Genomic DNA, 18,028 nt, shown 5'->3' on the forward strand with positions numbered 1-18,028 from the left:
GTGCATTTAGGGGGCCAGCAATATGAGAGGTGCTCATTTGAGTGTTCCCTTTAACAGCGGACCGTACTGTACACGAACCACAGCAGATTCTAAGGTGTCCCATATCCCTAACTTCAAAATATAGCGAAACATCAAAGTGGGAAATGTGAATCAGATTCGTTACATCGAGCGCAGAAAATGAGAAGTGTTTTGTATGGCTGTTTAAAGATTAACAGGTTGCTTCTGAATATCTAAAATGAATAAAACTGTAAAATAACCAAATAGAGGTAATTGAAGTTACGTCATTTAAGCTTCAATCTCCATTCTTCGTCGTATCTTGCTCATTTACATTCTACTGCACGTGATCTTTCGAATGATCTAGAAGATTTCCATCTATATTTTTTTCTCAATTGAATGTCCGATGTCTATTCAGTTATAGGGCATGTTTGCAGCAGATTTCGAGGAAGAGGACCTCATTTGATATTTCCTCTATTATGGATCCATGTACGCGGATTGCTGCACTGAATTTTGCCGCGAGTAACAGTGAACTACCGGTGACTGTTTTGACTATTTGCTCAGCTGGAAAGAACAGCTATCATTCATTTCACGCAGAAGCCGAAAGCTCCACTCAGGCATTGGAACCTCATGTCTTGTGAGTGCAATCAAGAAGGTTGGTATAGCAAGCGTGCACCTACGCTCTTTCTTGATCATCAGAAAAACAATGACGCAGAAAGAAATCACAGCATATCCACGGAGTGAATGATGATGAGTGGGCGAAGCTGCGGAGGTTCATCGGTAAACCGTGAATCTTCCGTGAATTCTGCCCAGTACATCATCACCGACGTGAGATCGGGCGCGTTTATACTAAAGGTTCGATGAGACTTATGACGACTTGCAGCTCACTTTAATTTTACATGTACGCTGTGAATTTTCATTGTTTAGAAAACCATTGCTTTAGAAAACTTCTGGCGTCTTTCGTTAAGCAGCTGGCGTCTTTTCGTTTTGCTTTAGAAACATCTGCCGTTCTTTCGTTTTGCTTTTAGAAAACATCTGGCGTCTTTCGTTGGTTTACTTCATCAATCAACGGCGTTTTGAACAAAATTTTTATTGTTTAATCACGCACACGAGAAATCTCACCAGGCACTATCTTGGAGGTAAACAATGGCTGCTAATGGGTATGAGAGACAGAAGAAGTCGGCTTTTAGCTAACACTTACACTTCTACTTCTACCAACGTTTCCTACTGGAACATTCCAATGGCTGCTAATGGGGAATGAGAGACAGAAGAATTCGGCTTTTAGTTAACGCGCACGCTGCGAACTTTTTTATTGTTCAACAACGCACAGGAAAAATCTCCCACCGGCATCACCTTGGAGGTCAAGATCTGGTACTAGCGTTACGACTGGATACGCACTACTACGACTACGAGGGACGAACGGGTGCCGCCTTAAGGAGCTTCGCCCCTAAAATTTTCATATTTTCAATTTAGCCCCGAAATCTCAACCTTGGTGTGACGGGGTGATGGCGTAAACCTAAGATTTTCGTACACACTCTGCATGCGTAAATTGCTGGGCTCTCTGACAAGCAAATCTCTAAAAATTTTTCACAGCCTGCCAAAATACCGCGATATACCATCCTATATCTTGTAAATACTGTAGCGCGTTATTTTTAGCCCACACGCTTCCTTTGTAGCGTAGCCATTTCGTTAGCGCGCAGATGAAGCCAAGCAGGCGCCAAGTGCTGTCATGTAAGTGTAACGAAATTGCCGGACATACACATAACAAATCTACTGTAGTCTTCGCTACACTAACAGCAGATGCATGCAGTCTCACCCTTTTGGATGTTTGTCCAGGAAGTCTAGGACGGTGTGTTCGCAGTACTCGAACACTAGGTGCAGCTTCCGTTTCCGCCGGAACACCTCGATCAAGTTCACAAGGTTTGGGTGCTTCAATTGCTGCACCGTAACGTAGAAAAAAGGCATATTTTAGTAAAAGCGATTTTTATCCTCCGCATGCAGAGGAAAAATGAGTGGTGCGGCCGGCTATGAATTGTCTGCCTTTGTTCTTGTTCTATGTGTAATAAGACTCTATACTTAACACTACCCTACTGTAAAATATCCAGAAACGTTTTGTTCGCACACACTCATAATTTATTTGACACACTATTTGAGCCAATTGCAGCCAACAGATTGTAATGTTCTTGAAACACAAAATTTGCGGTGAGCGTACACCTGGTGATTCATCTTAAGTACAGGACGCTTATCTGTAAGTTGCCGAAGCATGGCAAAGAAAACCAAAGAAACAATCATTTCATTGCAAGCACAAGAAACATTGCGTCTCATGCCGCGAAGTCTGGATTTTACTGTGCAATCTTTGTTCCTGCATCACATCGTATTTTCAATTTTACAGAAGTTTAGTAAGTGGTTCTTAGGTAGATAAGTTAGGCTGGTCGCTGTAGCTGTTGCTGGCCTGTCTTGGTACGTTTCTGCGCTGCTACCACGCCAAGTTAAACATCCTTATGCACATAATACGCTGTATATTCAGGATGAGCCAGAAGGAATTCAGGATAGGAGACTTCGCGATTTTAAATTTTCTGCTCCTCTCTTCTTCGGAATCTGCACGAGACCCGATCGTGCAAAATTTCGCTACAGGGACACAATATAGCGGTTCGATGACGTATTCTCCTTACAGTAACATTCATTTTTTTTTCAATGGAGCTGGCGTAATCACTTCAGTTTCTTCGAGTTCGGAAGAGTCGGTGAGATTCTTCACACAACAGAATCATGGTCGTTATCTGTGGATACCTCTACATCACGACGCGACGTACCGAATTGCTTTTCTTTACCACCGCTGTGATCTCGTGGTCATTTAAATTCCATGTTGCAAAACAAATATAAAAAGTTGTGCAAACATCTATGTGCGAAGAAGGCAAACACAAAGAACACTGTAGACACGGCGGGCATAGGCGCGACTCTAGCTCACTCTAGAAGGTCATTCTTCATCGCCTCCTTTATGTTCTCATGCTTCTATGGTGAACTAGTTCGTACTAAAGCTTTGCTACAGATGGAAAGGCATCCAGATGTCTCCTCTCACAACTTGTATCCACAAACACGTTACCAAGCGGTCTACGCTCACCAATTTTGCCCGCGAACGTTTACTCGCCTTTAACACCCCTGATGAACACGAATTTTGACTTTCAGTGCTTTTAGATGAATAACAAGGGCACTGGCATATATTGGCTGTTTTTTTTTAGGTATTACTCATGTTTTAAAGAATCCTATCACAGTAAGGCTCCTGTCGTTTGCGCTCACGAACTCGATCTCGAGGCGGAAATACTTTACCGCAGTTAAAATCACACTGTTGCGACTAATTACCAAAAACTCCTTAATTAACTTTTAGGAGCTCGCTCGCCAGGTTCTTAAGCTGAGGCAAAGTCCCGCGCCGTAAGCGTTACCTTAACTCCAGATATGACCGCTACAGGCGCAACTCGCGCGATAGAGAAGTCTGCTTCCTCTTGTTCTTCGAGAGCCTTGATGATGATAATAACGCAGGCAAAACACGGTTATCTCCGAGCCAGCACCTCAATCATCATTCACTTCGTGGAAATGGCGTGATTTTTTTTTTTATTATTGACTTGAGCAAACGTATTTACATTACAAAGTTGTAGTACGTGCCAATTCATGGCATACCCATTTTTATCACGAAAGTTGCACGTAGTTCAAGATACTAATAATCAAATTTCAATGGTGAAATCGAAACTGATCGTGCGCGGCGCGCACGAAGCGCGACCGTTCTGCTACGGGAGACCGGAACTGCTCGCGACAAGGGAGTGACGAAACTTGAATGAAGGCGCGTCGCGGCCGTATATTTTCGTGAAAGGCTGCAAGTAATCTCACTTGTCCCAGCGCATGGCCTAACTTTTGCGTGTAGTGTTTAGTGCTTATCCATTTCTTTCGAACTGTGCACAATATAACCGCAATATCAACCTTTTATTTGTCTGGGAAGCATAAAACTCAGGGTCAGCCTCTCCGGGGCTTCTCCTTGCAGACAGGTGAAATAGATGTTCGCGCCTCTTTGTAGTTTAAGAAAGAAACAAACAAGCTCCTCCCATCGGACGCAAACATTAAGCTATAAATTGTGTATTTCGGGGTGCTTCCCGAGTTTTCTGACCGGATTCTGCTTCGGGGCGCCTTGATTGAAATTTCGTCCCTTCCCTGTCACGGGTCGTTCCGGTGTTGCGCTGCGCTTGTGCTCGCCGGGCGCGATCAGTTTAGATTTCTACTTCAAATATGATGATGAATATTTGGAACTACGTGCAACTTTTGCGATTTCGAAAACACGGGTATGCCATAAATTATCACGCACTACAACTTTTTTAATAAAATACCCGCACTGAAGTCAATTACTGAATATTTAATTACCGAGTTTTTATTATTTGTCGCGTCATGTCATTTTAGCTGCGGGAAAGTATTTACGGCTCGAAATAGGATTCATGTGCGAAAACGACAGGAGCCTGACTGTCATAGAGTTTTGATAAAAAATCTGTATTGTCTAAAAAAAAAACACCCTGTATTGTGGCTACATTATTCTGCATAAGCAGCACTCATTACAAAACATAGGAAAACTTAGGGCTTGGTCGCCGCGCGCTGCGAGACCTGCTCACCACGGTTTTATTTTGTTTGCATCAGCCGTTGATGTTGACTTCTGCTGCTCGCTCTTGGAGTATGAGTAAATGAGACTAGCATACGAAAGCGCGAGTTTTCAATGGCGCTCAGCGGTTTGCTGTGTAGTCTGCTTAAGAAGTCATGTCCACGGTCGTGGACGCTAGCAGCGAAGAGGTTATAGGAGGATTCGCGGAGTTCCGCGACACATACACATGCGTATTCAGGCCGCTCCTAACAGCAAACTCCTGCGCACTTTATCAAAGCTAGAACATGATAATTCGTACATTATGGCTCCGTACTGCGTGTTTCTTCCTTTGTTCATTTCATAATGCTTTGCGCCAGTCATAAATACTTCCACTGATCAGTAGTTTCTGTGAATGGCATGTGGCTGTATAAACACTACAACAAATAGATGGGCAAGGTATATAGAATTTGCACTTCTCTCTCCGTTATTTTTTCAATGCAACGTGGAGAAAAAAGGCACACATCTGCCTCTCCCTCATTAACAAAGGTAGTGGATTGGCGTAGATAATCTTTCATTGTGCTCGGTTATATAGTTTAAATGAAGATAAACGAACTACGAAGAACGACCATGTGCCTTTTATTCTATGTTAGAGTTACATAAATTCCAATGATGGAGACAGTCCTTACTCCTTTTGTTAACAACCGGTGCATTCCACGATCCGCCGAACACTTATTCTGCCCAAAGTTTCTTTCTTCGTATATTTTGTAATCATTTTCGAAAGACACATCAAGAACGTTTTTCCGCTGCCTTTATTGTCATAAGTTTTTGTTTCACCACAGATGTCCCACTACGTTCGTTCACGAAAACATCGGCCCCAAGCTAGCTGTGAACATTTTCAGTTGCACCTATAGGTTCAAGCATTTGATGCGTCATCACCTTGAGCATACGGATCTCCCGCAGCGCGATCTTCTTGATGAGCGGATCGTCCTCTGTCTCGACGTACTTCTTGACGGCCACCAGCTGACCAGTGTCCCGAACCCGGCACTTGAACACCACCCCGTACGAGCCTTCTCCAATTTTGGATATCTTCTCGTACTTCTCCATCAGCGGCGTGTAGTAGTATCGGTTGCGCCTGCACAAACGTAAACGTAAGGTGGGGGTATGGCTAGCATTTACAGCCTTGCAATATGAGTCATATCTAATAACTAATACCAAAAAAGACCTCTGGCAACGTCTTCCTTTGAATGTCACTCGCACAGTCACAAGTATTCCATGTGCTTTTCTTCGTGGTTCCTAGTCGTTGGCTTATGAAGACTGCCCAGAATATATATTCTGGCTAGCTGCTTTGATACGCTTGCTGGGCAATATCTACTAAGTTACGCGAGAAAATGAAAAAAAAAAACCGGGCGGCATGCAAGAAAGATAGGAAACAAGTGATTGAAGGGCCAGCAAGGATTCTTATGGAGCGCGCCTTGCAGCGTCTTCTTTCCCAATAAGCCAAACGATGAAGATCCTTACAGCTTTCTGTAATTGAGAAGCCGAAGATAATTTGTAGGTACCGGTGCGCCGGCCGACGCTTAAAATTAAATCTGGGAAGAAGATCAAACAATTCATACAAGGCTTGCGCACGTACTGGTATACTGTTCCTTGGCGTATGCTTGATCCAAAACACTAAGTCGTCCAGTAAAGGTTACCGTGTTTGCCGTGTCACTAGGCGTACTTACCAGGCGGTCACTATTGAATTTTTTGCCAGATTTCTTCCGGCTGTTCATGGATCCCGTGAAAAGCTAAGCTACGAACAGGTACACTGCGATAGTCTTTGCACGCGTCGAACGAACGCTGGCGACTCTGTTTGAAGGGCCAATTGATTGCCTCGCCGTTGCTACCAGAAACAATTACGTGCAGCGCTTTGCGAATATCACCTAGTGTGCATGATCAAGTATTTCAGACAGAATATACGCCAACAATCGGCAAACCGTTACAGCTTTTAAGCAAACAAAACTGTCAATAAAATTCGTAACTTGTCAAAGGACGTGCAGAAATTATTTGTAATCATTCAAAATATCAACCAACATGAAATCGTTCTAGGAAGCTATGAGCTTCATTATCGAAAGAATAGCATGAGTTTGCACAGGCCGTGTTTCAAGAAATGGTGTCCGAAAATTCTAAAACACAAGGAAAAGTAAATATTTGCTCGCTGCCTTCATGATTGCTTTTTCTGTAGCAGCAGGCATCTTAAGATGGCTAGATAGATTACTTATGTCAGTAATTAAAGAAATTAAAAACTAACTTTTTTAATTATTGGATACAGGTGGTCCAGGCAAATGGGTGAATTGTAGCTCTTTCCGCGGAAAGCCCATTGGCACTTTGTTGATGAACGTTGCTAGTGGCTTCTCTGATGGGCGAAAAGGTGCAGGTGTCGAAGCATTCACGGTTTTATTTTGATTAATGAGGCGATTTCACGGGAAAGCATCTTCTTATCGGTGTCTTTGTGCTCAGGAACTCAGCATACTTCGACACGTTGAAGATAGAAAATAAAGCGAAATAATGCGGGATTTGTTCTTTTCATCAGAAGAAAAAGTTAGAGCAAAATTTTAGAATCCTGGCAATATTATTTTCCGTAGTAGTTTCGGTTCTTGAACGCGTTTATAGCCGATAGTATTACGTATACTTCGGCCCAAAAATATTAAAATAACGTTTATGCACTCACTGGATGTCACCTTCTGAGAAGAATACCTAGACTTACAGAAAAGACAATGGAGTACACCATTTGCATGCTGGCTAAAAGGACGGGGTAATTTAATTTAAATAATCCTCTTTGGGACGTTTCGTGGCTTCGATAAACCAAGCGCCACATTCAATGTGCTGCCGCTGCTACATCGGTGAGTCATTCGAGGGGACATTGGGCGATACAAGCGCTGGAAGTCGATTTCTTTACGTAGTTGCGTATGGCGCTGTGAGAAAGGCTCTCTTCCTGACGGCTGAGAACGACAAATTATAGCCATCTTTACGGTTAGAACGCACTTTCAGGAAATATATTGAAATGATGTGTGTTTTTGAGGCGAAAGCCTTAGATGCCTCATCAAAAGCAAAGTTTGACCATCGGCGGTGGCATTGGCAGCGTCAACAGGAGTGGTGCCAAGTATCATCATCATATAGACCAAAGATCACCAACATAGCGCCGAGACTTCTGACGTCACATTATGACGTCATCGCATGTCATCGTCGCTTCGTCAAAGGTGGGTTGATCATGGAGGCAGTGCAGAACCAGGTGAGGTGCAGATAGCTTGCCATGCATACGATCCTGGATGCCGTGCAAAAGCACGTTAGTTGCAGAAAGCTATGGGGGGGATCAATACATCGATTGAGAAATAAAAGAAGAAGATGGTTTTCGCCATCGAGTCATCTTATGTGAATACATGAGGGACACTGTGAGTTTTTGCAGATAGTGATGACTCAATTTATTTCAATATGGATACTCTGTAGGAGTTTTTTTTTCAAAAGTTGCTGTAACAAGGCGGATGTAATAATGTATTTGTTGTGAGCATGTTTTCACTGAACACAACCAAAGTATCTTATGTTCATTGGCAGTGTGATTGTTTGCCAGTTTTCTTCTTGCTTTTCCGCGTTCTTCCTCTTCTATTTTATATCTGTGACTGCCATCCACATGTACATGTTTACAACCCACTTTTGAATGGGCCTGTGCAAAGTCTCATAGTGTTGTTAAATAAATGAATAGATAAATATATAAAATAAAGAAAACGTTTACTCAGCGACTATAGGTACATCTCTTCGTTAGTACTGAAAGTGAAAATCTGGAAATAGTTCGCAGTTTTTCCGTGAAAAAAAAAAACAATACGTTTTCGAAGAGTAAACTTCAATTCGCTTCGCGTTCCATTTTCATAAACTTTGTTTGAGCCTCACGACCATGTTCGTTCTATGCTACAAGGCTATACTACTTGAAGCTTATCTATATGGAGTGCACCTGACCACTACAAGATGCATTACGAAATGGCGGGAGGTTGACACAACGCGCGCGAGAGCTCATATTCGGAATGAAAAGCGTATAGAAGGCAACACCGCTGTGAGGTACACCAGTATTCTGCGTAAATAACGGATCGCACTTCTGCGACAAACCAAGTGTTGCAGTTGAAGACATCAATGCTAGCGTATTACATTATTGATTCACTTATACGACGGGTATGAGGGCGACGACGCCGTACACGGCATATACGTGAGCGGCACGGCAAGCGGCATATCGAACTTGTTGAGGTCAGGTCGCATCGAGTTTCCCTTTGTGCCTTTTTATAGACACTAACCGTTTCCGATAACTCCACTGACACTTCGCGGAAATGTGTGTGTCTGCTCTGGTTCAGCAGCAAGACTAATCTAGCCGACGGAATAATGCAACCCTTCGCGGTGCTCAAATTTGACGTGACTTCTTAAGCTTTAGTGATTCTGTGTACTAACCGTCAATAAAATGCCCTTGCAGCGCTTTTCATGTGGTAGTTCAGTGCTTCAGCACTAAACGCATATGCGCCACATAGTAAGAAAGCCGTAGAGGCAAGACACTGCACGCCATTTGTTAGGCGCGAAAAATTGATCGGCCGTCACAGCCCGAACCATGAATGAAGGTACACCGCAGGGGCAATCGACCTGTCAAGAGTGATCTTGTAGATGCTCGGTGTGACAGGTTCGCAGCCTCTCGCAAAGACGGCGAGGCAATTTATCTCACCATATGTAAGCGCTCTGTCACACAACGCGAAGGAATTCCCTGCTTAACATTTTCACAACTTAATGTATTTTGCATGACTTTCCAAATGAGTACAAGCATAAATTTTTGCTTAGAGCGCATCACCAATCTGCATGAGGGAGGGAATTCACGCATTTTCCCTTATTTGCGCCTATTCCACTTCAAACGTAATCGGTCCCCAACCTACATATTTCTTGCAGCGCTTATTGCCAAGTACCCAGCCATGTGATGCAGCTGTACTGTGTTTCTATACTTTGCAGAACTCTTAAAAAATTGTTAAAATAGGCACATGATTGCTGTGTTGCTCCACCGCAGAGCACATCGTGAGACAAAGTAGTGTACGCCGGTGGGAGAGAATTAAAAAGCGCCACTCCTTTTCAAGCGACCAATCGAGATTTAGGGCGCTCCATGTAGTACTGTATGTAATATCGGTAGTGTTCTTTGGCAACCTAGGTTTAGCCCACTATCCCAACACTTAGTTGACCGCAAATGCGCAGGAATTCTTTTTTTTTTTTACAAATATACTCTATGAGGGCGAAGAGGGGACCAAAATGATGGCCTACAATTTTTCGAACAGTATCTGAGTGGGTCAAGCGCAATGTCTGAGCCGTTTGGCATGGACTGATTCAGAAGCTTGACTATAAGAAACAACAAGAAAAGCATCAAAAAATAATAATGCAATAACTGTGAGATAACTTAAATGGAATAATAGACGTAATACAAAAGAATTATGATGCCAGACGGAAGAAACATAGCACGTTTTTGAAAGTATACAGGTTAGGTGACTTTACATAGGGGTGGCAAATACTTCCACATTGAAATGGCTCGAAATGACAAAGTATTTATGTCGTAACTACTAAAAATCCAGGTAAAAAGAATTTATTTTGGAAGCAAAACGTGTAAGGTAAGAACTCTTTAATAGGTCATGGTTGATGAGGTGGAAAGGTAGCTATTGATCATTAAAAAATAAACATGTGCTACAAATTGACAAACAGGAAACGAACTTCATCGTGTGCAATAAACAGAGATAACATTAGTAAGGCGAGGGCTGCAAGTAATAATACAAATTGCTTGGTTGTGGACGTGTTGCACTGATCAATTGTAGGATAGGTAAGCGTTCTCTCAGGTATACCGGCATACCTACAACAGAGTATAAATGACTGTGGATAAAAGCGGACTAGCGAGATGATAATGCATTAGTGGAAAAATATGGTCTAGCTTTAATGAATGCATGCATACCGAAGGCGGTCGTTTTCTTGATGCTTGTCACGTGTAAACCATTATTGAGAGTCACGTCTGAACGTACTCCAAAAATGAAACAGGAGCACAAGAAGAGATAACAGTTAGGTCCGATGGTTAGAGTATCAGGAGTAAATATGGACTTTTGAGACAATCTTGAAATCATAAATTGAGTTTTGGAGGGGCTAGTAGTGAAGTCACTATTATCACACCGCTTATTAACTTTTTTTAGCACAGTTTAGCCTTGATATTTGAGGGGAAACCGTTTTTTTCATTTACAAGACACCGTAGTGTCGTCAGCAGGTAACATGCCATGCTCAGAGCATATGGCGTCAGGGAGGCCATTCAGACAAATGATGAATGATAGCAGGGGACCAAGAATGGTCCCCTGAGCAACACAAGTTGATCAGCAACTTAAACGCTAGACTGAGCGCCACCAATGAAGACCACGTGTATTTTTATCAACAGTATGCTGAAGACTCACTGCGTTCCGTCGAGCACTTGCGTGTGCTGATCCGTGTGTGCGGTTTGTGGCTCTACAAACACTTTTCCTCTTAATCGCCTTCTGGAGTTTTTCACATTGTGGTATAAATGTGCAATGACTTCATACTGTTGGAAATTTGCAGCGAAATGCGCGTAGCATGACAAAAGAGGCGCATTATCTCGTGATTCGTCGCACGGGAAGCGCGGCCATCTCTTAGTGCGTTCCGCTGCTGCATGAACCCGTCTCGTGCGAAGTAGTTACCAATAGTAAAGTTCATTTAGTGTATCTGCTTCTACAGGGTGCCCCAGCAAATTTTAGCCAGTTTAAACATATGCAGATGAACTCTGAGACAAGCCGACCACATTGTTGCTGACTCTTGCAGGGAGTTGGTCAGACTGTTTTTGTGTGCTCGATACTTAATTATTTGGCGAGATTAATTCACCAACATATGAAGCGACGAACGAAGGTCGCGGGATCGAATCCCGGCCGAATTTTCGATGGAGACGGAAATTCTTGAGGCCCGTGTACTTAGATTTAGGTGCGCGGAAAAGATCACCAAGTGGTCGAAATTTCCGGAGGCCCCACTACGGCGTCCCTCATAATCGTACCGTAGTTTTGGCGCGTTAGAACCCCGGTAATTATTATGAAGCGACGATGCGGCGGAAAAAATTCCCATGTCATCGACGCAGGCAGTGGTTGTGCAAAATTATTGACGTCAGCAACCGCTATCGGCTTGCTGAGTAAAGCGACTGACAGACGTTGCAGTTCCAGAAAGTGCTAAACGGATCATTGCGTAACGGCTGATGAAGTGAGAACTGTTTCGAGAGGCCCTTTTAAATGCGAAGCATTTCTTAGCGAACCTCAAGCACTTTGGCCGTTTCTATCTACGTATCTATCTATCTATCTATCTATCTATCTAGCCGCCTACGTCTGGGCGCTCTCCTGGTCGTCTCCGTAACTAGTAATATACCAAAATTGGCACAGCAAGGGATCAGTGTATGACGAACACGATTCACTGACCATGGCATGAATAATACAAAATACCTGTCGCGTACGTCATGAAACCCTTTCTCTCAGTCACGTGTGGCACATACCTGCATATCAGAGTTCATGTAATGCGGGTATGTGCCACAGGTGATACAGAGTCCCACCGACACAGTAACGGCGAACACACACATTGACACGCAAGGAAAGTGATAATAATTATAATTGTTGGGGTTTTATGCCCCCAAACCACGATATGATTATGAGAGATGCCATAGCGAAGGGCTCCGGAAATTTTGACCATCTGGTATTCTTTAACGTGAACCGAGATCGCACAGTACACGGGCCTCTAGCGTTTTGCCTCCATCGAAATGCGACTGCCGCGGCCGGGATCGAACCCGCGACCTTTGGGTCAGTAGCCGAGCACCGTAACCGCTACACCACCACAGCGGATGCAAGGAAAGTGACGTAGTTCAAGACAGAACACCTCTGGAAGACGCTCAACTATCATCCACTCGTCCACGTGGATTAAAAAACACCGGGGTCAATGCTTCCCTACAATAAATATGCGGAGAGTACCAGGCCTCTCATCATTACCGGTGACTTCAACATTGATTTATTAAAACCTAACAACGCCTGATCTCTATACTGCGTGAAAGACGGCTTGGATGTGCTCAGGGCATCAAAAGACCTCGCTGCCACGTACAGGACAGGAGACATCATAGATCATTTCGTCGTAAGAGGCATCCAGGATTTCCACCACCTGTACTATACCTCGCGCTTCGCTACACTTAGACCCCTCGTAGCCGCAATAACGAACGGATTCGATAACAAGTCTGGTCCAGCTGCTGGTGCTCGCTGATCACCGTGATGATGACCTTGTTCAAGAACTGTCAAGAACCCCTTTTACACATACACACAGGTTCGTGAAACGTGCGTGCGTTCTCGGTCATAGCCGACAAGTATAAGCACAACAAGTGTAACACAACTGTAGCAACTGCAACTGTGACTGTAACGTACGTGCAGTGCGCCTGCGCGTGCCACTCTGCTACATACCATATATCTAGGGAAACCTTCCAGAATGAAGCATGGTTGTGAGTAACGCCTGTCCTGTGCATCTGTGTTCCTTCTCTGTCCGGGTCGGATTCGCGCTATCCAGTATTGAAGAATATAAGCACTACATATCAGCTTATTGCTTCTGGTGTTAGTAACACCTAGGTTGCTGTTGGCATCGTTACGCAAATGTAAACAACTAGTTATATATTACATATGTGACTCTTCAACATATGAGTGTGCCTATACCACTTCCACATTTCTGTACCGTCATTCTGTAACGTTTCGGTCAATGTGAAAAATTACGCCACAGTCACCATCCCGCGCATGCTTCGCATAACATCGGTTCCCAGGGTACGTGGGATCTGCCGAATTTTTTATATCAGGAAAATGCAGGTATCATCCTCGTGCTAGGAGCTGCAAGCGGGCAGAGAGGCAGGCTGCAAAGATATTCCGAAGCTGCCACCTTCAAACGGGACCTAACGCGATGAACAAAGCGGAACACCACGAGGGACTGAAACAAAGCGGCAGCTTCACAAGAATATGCAAGCAGCTTCAACCATAAATGATGTGAAGTGCGCTCCAACGATTTGGCCCTCATGGCGGCTAATCCATAGGGTCGCGACGGATAGTACGAATTAACTGCCTAGAATATTTAGCACACAGTTGGACTGCACCCTTTTGCAGTTGCATCAATGCCTGGAGACCATGGATCTGCAAGACAGACTGAACTTCGAGAATTGGATTTTGATTCAGGTGGGGCAGGATTTTACTTTCTCAGCAAGGTTCTCTAGACTGACGAGGCCGCCTTTTCCCAACAAAATACCCAAGTAATTATCCACAACGCACACTACTGGAGTGAGAAAAATCAGTTCTGGCTCGGAAAATCCCGCATCCACTATCAGTGGTCTTTCAGCGTTTGGTGCGGGATACATAACGGCAATATCATTGACCCACTACTTTTCAACACTCGGACCGATCGGAGTGTTGTAAGTGGGATCCTAAATGGGCAGCTTGAAGGCTTACACTGCGACATGACGCTTGCCCAGGTCGGCACGATGTGGTATCAGCACGACGGGGCTACAGCCCACATCTCTAGTGAAGCAAGATGATTGCTTTATTTAACCTTCCCAGGGCAGTGGATAGGCAAAAAAGGGCCCGCCCAGTAACCGGCAAGGATCATTCGATCGTAACACTCGTGTTTTCCTTGCGGGGCTACATTAAGGACCGCGTATACACAATAGTAACGACGACTCCATAAGCCTTATTTAATGTGATGTTGTCAGTGGGCTCACGCCTCTTGCACACAAAGGTCTCACAGAAACGTCGAGACTTTAATGAGGACGCGGGACGGAACTGACGAGCACGTTGAACAAGCACATACACATAACACACACTTCGGTCTATACGTTTAGTGAGGAGCGTCTATCGGCGCGGCGACGGCACACTCACACACTCACGGCACGTCGACCGCGCGGCAATGCTGTCACCGACGGTCCAGGCGTGCGTGGGAACGAAGGGCCGGCGCCGGTTGGTCTGGAACGTCGCCCAGCACGGCAGTGGCCCAGGATACGGCTTGACCGCACCGGAACCCGTTGACGCCCGTGGTACACAAGACCCAGGCACAAGTCTTCAGTGGCCGCACACTTGGTCGGGAACGCGGGTCCCGCCCATGCAGCTCAGCTAGCACTCAGCCGACCTCTCCCGCGCGAGCCAAGCTCATCGTCCTCTTCTTCTCGCGATCAGACGGCATATACGCGCAATCGGCCGCGCACTTCAAATATTCTAAATTGCTATCGCAATAAGAAGATAACTGAAGTATGGCGTTGCATTTCACCGACGGTGCTCAAGGCAGCGACAGCAAACCTACGCAGAAGGTCCCAGTGCTATATAGCAACAGCAGGCGGCGTGAAACATTGCCTGTGGACATTTCAGCCACTGTTATTTCACCATTGTTAGAGTTCTGAATAAGGAGCATTTTTCTGTCAAGAATGTTCAGTATGTTTACAGCTATTGTAGAATTACGCATCTGTTGTTTGCAGCAGCACAGGTGATATGCTACGCGTTCATTGTTAAGCACAGACGTAAGGGCCGCACGCCGAACGCGAACGAGATTTTAGCGAGGAGGCATTTGAGCATGTCATTGCATGTAACTGGAACCATATGAAACCACATTTCACAGAACAGTCAAGTGGAAGAGGTTTCCTTCAATAGACGAAGAAATAAATCTATGCAGTCGAGTTTTGTGGGTTCGTCATCGTTCTGATTGTAACTGCCAGCTGCATAGCGAACACTACGATGCTTAAGTGCACGAGCAATAGCTGTGTGCGTACGGTCGGGACCCATCGGCACTCCCCAACCGGCTCATCTTCTCAAGGTGGGATCGGTGTCACGTGATGAAAAACATCCAGGCTGCGTTCCTGGATGGGATGGCTGTGATGTCATGGGTAGTTATGCAGAAACTGTATGCATATCGGAACCGGCTCAGAGTCGAATTGGCTCGAAACTTCATGAGAAATCAAGATGATCCATTCGGCTAGTTGGTGATTCATGATCTTGGTTTCGAGCGCACACGAAAACAGGGACGAAGAAAAAGACAGAGGCAAGCGCACAATCTGTCCAAAAGACGAGCGCTGCCCTTTTCTCTTTGTTTAGCGGTCTCCCTTTTCGCCTGAGCCGTAAACCAAGAAGTTGACAAGAAAACTTATCCGTCCAACCTAGAAGAGGAGAATCAAGATACACAGCACGCCTTTCAAGTGTTCTCTCATTGCCGCTGCACTAGTGTATTTGCAGGAGAACAGCTGTCCAGATTGTAATTTCTAGATTTTAGAAGGAGCAGGCTATCTTATCTTTTGAGAAGACATTCAAGGAATGGTTCCACATGCATGGCAATTTGTACAATGAAAGTGGTTGCAGGTGATGTGATGCGATCTGTGATGCGCAAGATTCTCGCTTATTTTGCTTTAAAACAACTTCACTTTTATTTTAAAAAACTAAGCAGGCAAGTTTGGTCGCTTAAGGCAAAAACGCTCCTAGAGAAGAACCATTCAGACTTTGGTTTTTTACAATACAATCGACTGTGAAAATAACGCGATTCCCCTTGCATAATGGTACCAGTTATTTGCTTACACTGAAATTAACACTGACCACAATGGGTTATTTTACGTTGGAATCCCGCAAATCTGTGTTATATGGTTGCATAATTTGCGTGCCCTATGCCCATACATCCTACACAGCGTGCACAAGCCGTTAACGTGCCCCACCGTGCCTTCCTCCCTGATACGTTTTCCTGAAACTCGCACCAAAAGGTTGAAGCCGCATACCCACTGTCTTTAAGTTAGTGACTCACTACATTTTCTCGAAGCACTAAGAAACGGCACCTATATATTTCTTACGCATACCGCCTCTAACACCTCTACCGACTCCAAACGAACCTCTGACCTCAGTCTAAAACACGAGGATGTTGGCCCTGAGACGGTGCAATATCGCTCACAGTGAACACGAGAAGAATGCTATGAAAATTACCCCTCACCACCAGCTTACGAAGCGCATGAACGCAAACGCAGCTGCAAGCACTCCTCAAGGGAAGCCTCGACAAATATATCTGTCTGACCACAGATCGAGTCATGCCACGCGCAGCAATACCAAATCAAAAGCCTAGACGAGGACAGTTTCGACGTCGTTCGAACTGTGCATGCGTGCATGGATAGTGGCAATCCGTCTTTCACTAGAGAAATCGAAAATGTCCGCGGCCTAAAGGCAAGAGAATGCAATTAGAGTTCCCTTGCACAATACGAGACAGTTTGGCGAAGCCCCGAACAGAAGCCGTTCTACTCAGCGAGCGCCATTCCTTATCGACGTAAAACACAAACACATGGCATTGTAGCCCAATGCAAAATAACTTCCAATGTGATCACCAGAGAGCACATTTTAGGCAAATGGCTATTTTGTTCCTTGCGCTCCTATCGCGCCACTTTGATATATGAGCATGAATTACGGGCTGAGGAGAGCTTATATTTTGTTTCTACAGTGCCTCTAAATGCATATTTTTGGCGTTCGGGCCTATACGCCTATAAGTGCCTATAAACGCCTATTTTCATAACTGGCGCCTATATGAACACTATTTAACCTCACGTTTCGCTTCCCGGTGCAGTTTGAGCCCGTTTTTCGTGTTACCACGGAAAATGGACTCTTTTGAACTCTTTTGTCCTCTAGTTCCACCAACTCGCAGAAATATCCGCTATCGGCAGTGAAATCGGACGCGCCAGTGAGCATACGCCGCCGCACTGACATGGCGCGAGCGGTTGGAGAATGCAAAATTGCGGAGAGCCGTCAGCGGAGAGTGCAGTGCAAAAGACAGGAAGAGCAAAAGAAGAAAAAAAAATGTGATGTACACGCGGCTTTTCTTTAGTTTTGTAATATATGTTTTAAGGTGTTCAACCCCAGGGGGAGAAACTGGTTCTACGCGATTCGACCCGGCAAATAGGAAGAATCCCCTCCTTCTGGCCTTTTAGCGATCAGATGCCTGCTCCTAGTCTACCCTTCTCAGTCATGCAAATATAAAGGCACAGAGGTGTGTGTTGATTTGACAGTGGACACTTGATTAACCATGCAACAGAAAAAAGTCACAGTTTCACCGCAAGGGCGAAGCAATGAGTCCGATAGCAAGAAATCGAAATGTCACGCGAAGAACCAGAGGCAGTTCGATACTTGCAGCGTGGCGCAGAAGCACAAAGAAGGATGCCCTAAATGAACCCACAGGCATGCACAGGGCAAACGTGAACTAACAACTGTGACAGTTGTTACGCCTATGTGCTTGAGCAACACGCTGCAAGTGTCGACAATGGAGAATCAGACGCTTGCTTGCTTACTTGCTTGACCATTAATTCTTGGCTCTTACCCACTACGG

At 44.8% G+C, this 18,028-nt stretch overlaps 1 protein-coding gene across 1 annotated transcript in view; it reads right to left on the reverse strand.

The window, feature by feature from the left end:
• The window catches only part of LOC119373621 (cyclin-dependent kinase-like 4), an 86,402-nt gene that overhangs the window by 25,454 nt on the left and 42,920 nt on the right, over nt 1-18,028 (reverse strand). Inside the window, exons 2-3 of the mRNA XM_049410970.1 lie at nt 5,543-5,738; nt 1,811-1,932 (exon numbers count right to left, since the gene is read on the reverse strand). Coding sequence (XP_049266927.1) covers nt 1,811-1,932; nt 5,543-5,738 — 318 coding nt within the window. The remainder of the gene's footprint in view (nt 1-1,810; nt 1,933-5,542; nt 5,739-18,028) is intronic.

The sequence above is a fragment of the Rhipicephalus sanguineus genome, chromosome 11 (genome assembly GCF_013339695.2).
Source record: "Rhipicephalus sanguineus isolate Rsan-2018 chromosome 11, BIME_Rsan_1.4, whole genome shotgun sequence".
NCBI lineage: Eukaryota > Metazoa > Arthropoda > Arachnida > Ixodida > Ixodidae > Rhipicephalus > Rhipicephalus sanguineus.